Source organism: Pristiophorus japonicus, chromosome 21, assembly GCF_044704955.1.
Source record: "Pristiophorus japonicus isolate sPriJap1 chromosome 21, sPriJap1.hap1, whole genome shotgun sequence".
NCBI classification, from domain to species: domain Eukaryota; kingdom Metazoa; phylum Chordata; class Chondrichthyes; family Pristiophoridae; genus Pristiophorus; species Pristiophorus japonicus.
The window spans coordinates 76,773,721-76,785,181 of NC_091997.1; the positions used below are offsets into that span (position 1 = coordinate 76,773,721).

General features: G+C 45.0%; 1 protein-coding gene across 1 annotated transcript; it reads left to right on the plus strand.

Moving 5' to 3' along the window:
* The first annotated feature begins 4,321 nt into the window (after positions 1–4,321).
* On the plus strand, positions 4,322–9,305 carry insyn1 (inhibitory synaptic factor 1). The gene is made up of 2 exons (XM_070864185.1): positions 4,322–5,673; positions 8,146–9,305. Exons 1-2 carry the CDS (start codon positions 5,518–5,520, stop codon positions 8,920–8,922), a joined length of 933 nt encoding a protein of 310 aa, XP_070720286.1. The 5' UTR covers positions 4,322–5,517; the 3' UTR covers positions 8,923–9,305.
* The last annotated feature ends 2,156 nt before the right edge of the window (positions 9,306–11,461 follow it).

An 11,461-nucleotide genomic window follows, 5' to 3' on the forward strand; every position in this document is an offset into this window, starting at 1 on the left:
GTCTTGGTCCAGTGGCAAGGATTACCCAAGACTAACTGGAAACCAGCTCTGCTGCACAAGACCGAGCGCGCACACATATCGCAGTGTGGGCTGGCTCGTGCTGCCCCTGGGCCCTCACCTCTTCTGGGCCCCAGATTCGCGCCTCTCCCGGGCCCCGGTCACTTCCCTTAAGGACTTTTGCCACTCCTTCGCCCCTTCTGCTGTGCCTGCCCGCACTGCAATCAGCGACCTGGCTTAGTAGCCGTCGCCCTCCTGCAGCAGCACGCTGCTCCCTTCAATGGCCCCGGCTACCACCAAGGTTCTCGCAGGGCCTGGTGCCACTATAATCTTGTACAGAAGGATCTCCAGGATGCTCTAACACAAAAGAGAGAGCATTCCTGGAACACAGGCATGAAGGTATTGCACTTTCCACTCTGAACATTTATTGTATGAATTGTAAGTTTCCTTGAACCGAACTCTCAAGCGCATCAAACTTCAGTCTCAAATGCCGCCTTAATCGTGCACAGACTGAGATATTTACAGCTGTCGCACAATATCACTGCAAGACTGTGCACTGCACATATGATTTTTATTTTAAATCCATTATATTTATTATCGGTCCACATTTATTCAATTAAAGGCATAAAATATTTCTGATTCACTCTTATTATTCACATTCCTGGAAGGTATGGAATGTTTAACTGCAGTCATATTTCATTTTATTAAATTTGCGGAGCCTTACGGGATTAGCATGCTACATCTCGACATTACAATTTTGTGTTATTACTAGCAACTCTCCGTGGCACTGTTCACAGTAAGCCAGAGGATGCACTGTTCTAAGATAATGGCCCGGATTTTGCAGTGGTAATGAGGGCAATCTGTTAGCGTTCACCATTATTACTCCTCTGAAACTGACCATAACTTCAAAGAAAGAAGACTTGCATTTATATAGCGCCTTTCACAACCACCGGATGTCCCAAAGTGCTTTACAGCCAATGAGGTAATCTTGAAGTGTAGTTATTGTTATAATATGGCAGCCAATTTGCACAGAGCAAGCTCCCACAAACAGCAATGTGATAATGACCGGATAATCTGTTTTCGTTATGTTGTTGAGGAATAAATGTTGGCCACAACACTAGGGATAACTCCCCTGCTCTTCTTCGAAATAGTGCCATGGGATCTTTTATGTCCGCTTGAGAGAGCAGACAGGACCTTGATTTAACGTCTCATCTGAAAGACGGCACCTCTGACAGTGCAGCGCTCCCTCATCACTGCACTGGGAGTGTCAGTCTAGATTTTTGTGCTCAAGTCTCTGGAATGGGACATGAACTCATAACCTTCTGACTCAGAGGCGAAAGTGCTACCCACTGAGCCACTGGCTGACAGGATATATCAGATGCGCAGATAAAAGGAATAAACCCTGAAGTTGCAGTCAGTTATTCACTGCTCCAACATCATGCAAAACATAACAATTATTGCTCTGTTAAAATGCAGGTATTTGTGCTTTTATTGCTTAAAACTTGAATTGCCATTAACAGTGGGTTGAGTCAGTAAAGAGGCTGCAGACATTCTGGTTCGAGAAACATAGAAACATAGAAAATAGGTGCAGGACTAGGCCATTCGGCCCTTCGAACCTACACCACCATTCAATATGATCATGGCTGATCATGCAACTTCAGTACATCATTCCTGCCTTCTCTCCATACTCCCTGATCCCTTTAGCCGTAAGGGCCACATCGAACTCCCTTTTGAATATATTTAACGAACTGGCCTCAACAACTTTCTGTTGTAGAGAATTCCACAGGTTCACAATTCTCTGGGTGAAAAAGTTTCTCCTCATCTCGGGTCCTATATGGCTTACCCCTTATCCTTAGACTGTGACCCCCGGTTCTGGTTCTAGTAGTATATGTGCCTGTGAAGTCCCTGTTACTTTACACTTCTTTTTTGAAATGGCACAGAAATTTACGTCGGACAGTGTGTGAGATCTGAAATGTGCTGGACAGAAAATGTGTGCATATCCAAAAAAAAGTTAAACATAGAGCTAGTAGAACTCCCATGGCATTGCTCAGAGTCAGAGGTTCTGTGGTTTTATAATGAGAGGGATTATCAACAAAATGTAATGGGATGTGCTGCAGGAAGTAAGTATGATACTTAAAGGCAGTGCACACTATACTCAGGACTTTCAAAATGTAGATAGAAATTTTCACCTCCCAAAGCTGCGACCTCTACCACTCGGAAGGACAAGGGCAGCAGGCGCATGGGAACACCACCACCTCCACGTTCCCCTCCAAGTCACACACCATCCTGACTTGGAAATATATTGGCCGTTCCTTCATCGTCACTGGGCCAAAATCCTGAAATGCCCTCCCTAACAGCACTGTGGGAGCACCTTCACCACACGGACTGCAGCGATTCAAGAAGGCGGCTCACCACCACCTTCTCAAGGGGCAAATAGGGATGGGCAATGAATGCCGGCCTTGCCGGTGACGCCCATATCCTGTGAAGGAATATAAAAATGTTCGGCTACAGCAAATTATGGTCCATAATCTCGACTGACAATGCAGTGCAGTATGGTGGGAGTGCTGTACTGTCTGAGGTGCCATCTTTCAAATGAGATGTTAAACCCAGGCCCTCTCAAGGTGTGAAAGATTCCACGGCAACTATTCAAAGAAAAGCAGGAGAGTTCTCAGTAGCCACATGCTCCTTCATTAGAGAGGCCTGTTGCTGTCAAGATCATCAACTCTAATTCGGCGCCTATGATGGAAAGATGAAAGACTTGCATTTATATAGCGTCTTTCACAAACACAGGACGTCTCAAAGCACTTTACAGCCAATGAAGTACTTTTTGAAGTGTAGTCACTGTTGTAATTGTGGGAAACGTGCCAGCCAATTTGCGCATAGCAAGCTCCCACAAACAGCAATGTGATAATGACCAGATAATCTGTTTTTTTGTTATGTTGATTGAGGAATAAATATTGGCCAGGGCACTGGGGATAACTCTCCTGCTCTTCTACGAAATAGTGCCATGGGACCTTTTATGTCCACTTGAGAGGGCAGTTGGGGCCTCGGTTTAACGTCTCATCCGAAAGACGGCACCTCCTTCAGCACTGCACTGGGTGTGTCAGCCTAGATTTTTAAACCTTCTGTCTGAGAGGTGAGAGTGCTGTCCATTGAGCCACAGCTACCTGCTGGCAGAGGGAGACCAGACCACAGTGACAGTGTGGCGACCCCTGTCCGTACCATAACCAAAACGTCGCAACCTGGCCTGCTTCACCAGCTCTCTCCCTGCAGGAGCTCACCGGTCAGGACGAGGGAAGGAAAATACAAACATACAAGTCTTAAACAAAGTCAATGTGTTAATCCCTCTGGTGGCTGATGTGATAGCAAATTCCTGCAGTCTGGGCACTGTAAAATAAATAACTTTGCTTAGTTTCCAAATACTTACACAATAAAGGGAATTCATTAATGATTTCGGATGGACTTTGCATTTAACTACACTGATTAAAATGTTCCCAGCTCTCAATGCTGCGCAGTATAAAACAAAATTACAGCTTGGTAAATCCAACTATTTCAACATGTTAAGTTACAACTTTAGATTCAAAATTTAATTAAAGAAAAAAAGACTTGGGATTTATATAGCACCTTTCACGACCACCTGATGTCCCAAAGTGCTTTACGGGCAACGAAGTACTTTTGGAGTGGAGTCACTGTTGTAATGTAGGAAACGCGGCAGCCAATTTACGCACAGCAAGCTCCCACAAACAGCAATGTGATAATGACCCAGATCATCCGTTTTTTTTAGTGATGTTGATTGGAGGATAAATATTGGCCAGGACACCGGGGAGAACTCCCCTGCTCTTCTTCGAAATAGTGCCGTGGGATATTTTACGTCCACTTGAGAGAGCAGACGGGGCCTCGGTTTAACGTCTCATCCGAAAGAGGGCATCTCTGAATTAGTAACATCAGGGTTCATTGGCATTCATTTTTATCTCTATTACTTGCCTGTTGCTCTGCCTAGAGGGAGTTTGTCATTTTTTTGAGGGGGGGGGGGTTTAATCTGGTCGAAATTCCTCCAGATTAAAAAATTGGCTGTAAAACACGTTTGCAGGAGAGACTGACTCCAACGCTGCGCCCTCTGTTCTGGGTCAGACTCGTAATGAGGCAATAAATACATTACAGATGGGGTTTATTTTGCGTGCAATGTAATTGTTAGTGGCGGTAGAGGGGAAAGCGTCTATCTCTGTCTCTCCCTCCCTCCCTCCCTCTCTGTCTCTCTCACTCTGCCTTGCAACCGGATTTAATAAAGCGGCTTGGAGTGGAGCTGCTGCTCTCTCTCTCTCGGCACTGACGCAAAGAATGGCCGATGAAAGGGAGCCGGACTGTTCAGCAGCACCGAGGCAGTGCGAAGCAAATCCGGAATGAGCGTTTGTGCAAGGAGAGCCTTTTGCATTACCTGCTCTGCAAGGAGACATTGGGATTTCCAAATAGTGGGGTGAAATGACGAGGCGAGGTAAGGGATGCTTATGTATTTGTAATATGCACGCTGAAATTGCACATTGCGCTCAAAATTGATCCCAATTTTTTTTCTCTCATATGGAGTGTGTGTATTATTATTCCATCTCTCTGCAGCCAGTGAATCAAGCAAATACGGGGCAATTGGACGCATGCTCGCTTCAATTTCAATTATGTTTCATGACAATTAATTTCACCCTCCTCCCCTGTACATATATATAGATACAGATAGCTACATAGACAGATAGATAAGGCATTAACGAGAAGGCTTGGCATCATCATGGTTTGCCTGCATTAATGCCTGGCTATAATCTTCTGTTAAAAGTGCATGCGGGTTTATTATTTAATTTCCAAGCACCCCTCTTTCTCCTCCTTCATGCCTCAATTTGCAACCGGGAAGTTGGAAAGTGATTTATTTATGCATCGGTCTATATATTTTTATTGTTGTTGCATTTCTGACGCTTGCTTGGTGAAGTGTTTTCCAGCACGTTTGGCAGAGAGGCGCCCAGATGTGCCAGAATGTTTAATGGTCTGCGGCGTATCCTGATGTGGCTGCATCCCAGGGTTAATTCCAGGGGAGGAACGCGGGAGCAGTCAGGATGCCAGGGGCATTTCTGGAGACGTTCGCCATGATTCCCAAGGCACAAAGTTCTCCGGGCTCTGCTGCAAGCGCGCAGACGAGCTATCAAACAGACACCTTTTAATCCTGCAGGGAGGAACATTGCATCTCTATCTCTTTCCACTCACACACACACGCACACACACGCGCAAGAACAAGATTGGACGTGCAAACTTCAGAAGGTTCCCCCTTTCTTGGACCTTCACGACCACCCAATTGCTGCACCCCACCTTTTTTTGCCTATCTGCCATGTAAGAGAGGAAGAGAGGGATCCTCGGGCAAGGTTGCTGCTGGCGTTGGTGTGAAGATGGTGAGGTCTCCCCCTGTGTGCCAGACACGGCTATCTCGACGGAGGACCAGCCAGGAGTATGGACGGCGAGGGCCGCCGCTTCTCAGCTCTCTGAATAATGTCATCGAGGGACAGCAGTTCGTCCAAGGACAGCGGCGAGAGTCCGGCTCAGCCCCCCGTGAGAGAGGCGATCAGAGGCCGCATGAGAATGGTCATCGACCAGCTGGAAGTTATACTGCAGGAGCTGAAAGAGGTGGCGAAGGAACTAAAGGAGGTGAGCCAATTTTATGTATTGCATTGAGGGTGTTATTTACAGAAGAACTGGTTCCTATTTAAGTACTGCTTTTGGGGTGTTATTTACAGAAGAACTGGATCCTATTTAAGTATTGCTTTTGGGGTGTTATTTACAGAAGAACTGGATCCTATTTAAGTATTGCTTTTGGGGTGTTATTTATAGAAGAACTGGTTCCTATTTATGAATTGCATTGGGGGTTTATTTACAGAAGAACTGGTTCCTATTTAAGTATTGTTTTTAGGGTGTTATTTATAGAAGAACTGGTTCTTATTTATGCATTGCTTTTGGGGGTGTTATTTACAGAAGAACTGGTTCCTATTTAAGTATTGCTTTTGGGGTGTTATTTACAGAAGAACTGGTTCCTATTTAAGTATTGTTTTTAGGGTGTTGTTTATAGAAGAATTGGTTCTTATTTATGCATTGCTTTTGGGGATGTTATTTACAGAAGAACTGGTTCCTATTTATGTATTGCATTAGGGGTTTATTTATAGAAGAACTGGTTCCCATGTGCTTTTATGAAGACTACCCTCAATGCAACCCTCAATGGAAGCCTCAACCAGGCTGTGCATGTTATGCAATTTTAACAATTGCAAACACTACACATGTGGATTAGAGTGCAGGTGGGGAGGGTGAGATTTTCAAAGCAAGGGGAGGGGAGCTGTAACAAGGGACTAGACCCCCAGCGAGCCTCAAATCCAGTTTGTATCTCACCCACCCCACCGGTAGCTCGGCTAAACTTTTGTCTATCTGCCATCATGCGTGCTGCACTGGACTGGATGTGTTGCCGGCTTAAAGGCGGGGGTCTGAAGTTGCTATTCTCTTGGGCAGGCTCTGTATGGAGAGCAAACGGAGGAAGGCTTTACACATTCCCTAATCCCATCTGTGATCCCCTCCTCTGCACAAATTCTACCATGCAATGTGAGCCAGACCGCTAACCTCCAAATACAGATCTCCTGTATGCACCCTGCTGCCTCACGTAATAATTAATAACGTGCATTTAATATCAAAGTCAACTCGGATCATGATACAAGGCACCATTTCTGATTGTGGTTTCCAGACACGGTTATTTTTTTCATCTTTGGTCGTCAATCATTTTCATTGAACGCCCACTGCAAATTAGCATTTTTAAATCAATCGATTGCTTCCCTGTAATACTGTGCTTAATTTACACCTTTATCTCTGATACACACACATACACACACGGAAAATAAATCCTGGGGGTTGTGGAGAGGCAGAATGCTTTCGGAGGGTTGGTACTGCCGAGTGCCTTGTTACCTCTTTCAGCCTATGTGTGTGTGCGTTTGTCAAATGTGTCCTTTCCTGGAATTAATCGCGGTTGATCTAATAATGCGTGTGTGTTGAAGTTCTGACATACATTTGCAGCCTGGTATTTGTTAACCAGTTTGCTATTGGCTGCAAACGAAGACATTAAGGAGGAAATGTGCCTAATTGCAAGGGGAGAAATACTTAATGGTTGGAATACATGGACTGCCTTCTCCAACCCATGTTGGTTAAATAAAATGCTGGACATCTCAGCAGGTCAGGCAGCATTTGTGGAGAGAGAAACAAGAGTTAACGTTTCAGGTCGACGACCCTTCGTCAGAACCGCCGAATGTTCGGAAAGAACAGATTCTTAAGGAGCACTTAAAGGGGGAGGAGAGGAACAAACAAAAGGGAAGGTCTGTGATCAAGTGGACGGCAGGCGAGATTAGAGAGACACTGGGATGATGGGACGAACATTCACCAGTTCTGACGAAGGGTCATCGACCTGAAACGTTAACTCTGTTTTTCTCTCCACAGATGCTGCCTGACCCGCTGAGTATTTTCAGCATTTTCTGTTTTTATTTCAGGTTCCAGCATCCGCAGTATTTTGCTTTTGTATCGGTGTTGGTTAAAGGTGCCTTCCTATAGAATCATAGAAATTTACAGCATGGAAGGAAGCTATTTTGGCCCATCGTGTCCGTGCTGGCTGACCAAGAGCTAATCCCACTTTCCAGCTCTTGGTCCATAGCCCTGTAGGTAACGGCACTTCGGGTGCACATCCAAGTACTTTTTAAATTTGGCGAGGGTTTCTGCCTCTACCACCCTTTCAGGCAGTGAGTTCCAGACCCCCACCATCCTCTGGGTGAAGAAATGTCCCTTCATATCCCCCCTAAACCTCCCCCCAATTACTTTAAATCTATGCCCCCTGGTTGTTGACCCCTCTGCCAAGGGAAACAAGACCTTCCTATTCACTATATCCAGGCCCTTCATAATATTATACACCTCAATCAGGTCTCCCCTTAGCCTCCTCTGTTCCAAAGAAAACAGACCCAGCATCTTCAATCTGTCCTCATGGTCAAAGTTCTCCAGTCCAGGCAAGATTCTTTGTACCAAATGCTATTGTATAACAGCGACTCTCAAAGCCCCTCGTCTCCTCACAGCGTAATTAATGTGTTGTGATTTTTGTAGGTAGTCAAACAGATCGACAAGCTGACATCTGATTTTGATTTTGAGCTGGAGCCAGATGACTGGACGATCGCCACAATGAGTAGCACCTCCAGCAGCGACACCGCGAGGAACCACGACAAAGGCGGGGTCCTGTCCGATTTCGGGCAGCTGGGATTTCTGACTCCAGACATCCTGTCGGACAGCTGGGAGTTCTGCTCCTTCCTTGAGTTGGCGCCGGAGGTGAGCAGGGCCGGCCCGGGAGAGGACGACAAGGATCTCCCGCGCACCCCGTCGGAGGCGGACTACAGGATGATGAACGGCGGGCTGATCCCCAACGGACCCGTGGGCTGCGGCCCAGACTCGTCCAGCGAGGAGACCATTAGCGGCGGCCCCGGCCACAAGGCCCTCCCGCGGACCTCGGGCACCCGGGAGAGGGTGCGCTTCAGCGACAAGGTCCTCTACCATGCGCTGTGCTGCGACGACGACGACGATGAGGCGGCGGTGGCGACGGAGGAGGAGCAGCAGAGCCACATGGCCGCCACCAGCGCTGCCACGACGACCAACGACAGTCACGATAGGGCTAGCGGTGCGCCACCCAAATCGTTGTCGCCGTCCGTCTCCAAACCACGTCACCACTGCCAGCAGTCCACGGCGACTGCCAAAGGCAATCCCTCCGCTAGGAAAAAGATCATGCGGAACAACAGCACACAGACAGTGTCCCACAAAAGCACTCAGACGCTCCTGACTTATGGGTCCTCCAAAACACAGCAGAACTCAAAGAATGAGGACACGAAGTAGCCACCCTCCCTCAGAAGGGAAACTGCTTGACTACCTATTGGCACCATGAGGCTCAGGGATTTTCAATAAAATTTAAAAAAAACACATGTTTTACAGTAAAGGTAGATTCCAAAATTTTGCACCCATTAACTAATTGCATAAAAAATGCACTTTAAGGATCTACTTTTGTTTTTAGCTTTATTTTACCTGGTACCTTCAAGATTGTAGGAGGCTTTTATTTTTGTCTTAAGTCGCAGTATTTAATCTTGCCTGAGTACTGTGCCTGTAAATTGAGCGTGCTTCCATGCAAGCCTTCCTGTCGCTGTATGCTTCTCCTCGCGATGTCCTACCGTTGATAATGGTTCTCATTACGTTTTTATTTTCAATGCAATTAAATCTGTCCCGGTTTTAATTGGTTCTGTTTAAGTTTTTTTCTCTCACACATATATATATATATAAAGTAAGTTCCAGCTGCTGACGTCTGTTCGAAATCCTCTCAGTCCAGAAAATTTTGTCGAAATGCTAACCTATTTTGGATGATCTAGCAGCCACATAAGTGAGTGGCACCAGATAGAACTGCAGTGGAAAGTGAGAACTCCTGCATCATTCTTTAAAGGAATGCTATCAACTGAAAAAAATGTGAATCTTGTGATTTAAACAAAAAAAAATTGTGCAGAAATGCTTCCAAAATATTCAACAGGAGAAATTAACCCATTGAGTACCATCTAAGTGTATCCTGATGTACAATTGGAGATTTGCCTTAACCGGCACTGAAACAACCGTCTGTCTGTAATGTTATCCTTTTACATATCCGATACAGAACAGAGCAGTGGTTTGAAACAAGACAGTATTTCGTTCCTACAAGTTTATTTTTGTGAATGACACTGTGAAGCAGTATGCTTGGGAAAAAAAAGTTTACATGTTTGATTTGTCAGTTATAATGTATGGTTTGTTTAAGTCGAAACATTGACTTCATTTGATGCAATAAATTAGTGTCTACTTTATCTAATACAGCTTGAGTTTCAAGGTTAATTTAAGGAAAAGCGCTGGGAAAGAGGTTACGTGTAAAATAGTGCAAGAATTGTCACACAGAAAATGATGATGAATGTAAAAACAAGACAAATAAACTGCCTGGAATTAATATTTCCCCCAATAGCTGAAATATAAATCAATTTTAGTACATTGGGCGTCAGTAACGCGTACTTACGCTGAAGAACCTCCTGTGGTACTCTCGGAGTAAGTCGGGCAATATGCTTTTATATATATGTATTTTTTTATTCATTCCTGGGATGTGGCAAGCCCAGCATTTATTGCCCATCCCTAATGGCCCTCAAGAAGGTGGTGGTGAGCTGCCTTCTTGAACCGCTGCAGTCCGTGTAGTGAAGGTGCTCCCACAGTGCTGTTTGGGAGGGAGTTCTAGGATTTTGACCCAGCGACTAATGAAAGAACGGACAGGATATAGACAGAAACATTTGTAATGCGTATTATTCTGCTGCTAAGGGGAGTGGGGCGGGGGGGGGGGGGGGGGGGGCGGAGACTGTATAGCCTGGCCTGTCCCTTTAAGGCCATAATGTCTTATCAATGTAATTTGTTTTTAATTCTTTGAAACCAGGAAGATATGGCATTTTTTTTTGTACTTGAGTGTGACAGAGAAATTTGCCTGTGTGACAAGACATGTTTCAAAACATAAGGTGCACATGTCAATGTTTCATTATATTTTTCAAAGATGTTTGTCACACGGACATTATTGTTAATTTTTGACATTTGGAGGATCATAAATATGCGTGTGAATCGACCAGAATTCTCATCTGCGAAGAATTACGTTATAGGTTGTCACCATTAGATTGTGCCTTTCTGGAATTTTGTTTGAAGATTGGGTGAAGAACTTTGAGCCCGCAGGATCAACGGAATAGCAAGTCGCTTGTGCGAAAAGATGATAAATGGGGGCTATTAACCAACGGGCCTTGCACGCTCGTGTTCGAACTTTCAGACCTCCCCATCTTCTCTCCGACACTTTTTCTTCAGAAAAGAAATCGACTGGGCGTTTTGTACTGGAGACCGTTGACGGCACTGTACGAATGTAAATGAGCCCCTTTATAATTATTTTCTTGCTGCTCCCAAAAAAAAGCAAATAATGAAATCGTTGATGCAGATTATGAGCCACTAGGAAGTCAATTATAGAAAATAATGGCTGACCCTAAAGGAATTTGAACAGCAATGAAAAGATTTGTTCCTTTATCAACCTCGCCTGGTGCCGAGAATTGGATCAGTGTCTTAAATTCGCTAAGAGGTTTGTGTAGAAAGTGAGTGGATTTTCCTCATCAGTAAGAATTTCACCGTTGCCAGTGGATGCAAGCCAGCATTACCTACCATCTTAATGTGGAGATTTTCTGATTAAGCTGAGCCAAATAAAACAGATTAAAGAATAGCACCGCCGTCTGAATGGAAACCGACGTTATTCGAATGTGTCAGGATTGCTGATGTAAGATGTGCCATAATGTCAGGATCTGCAATAATGGCAAGTCATTCTTAAAGATGAAATGTGTATCCATTTTGAGTT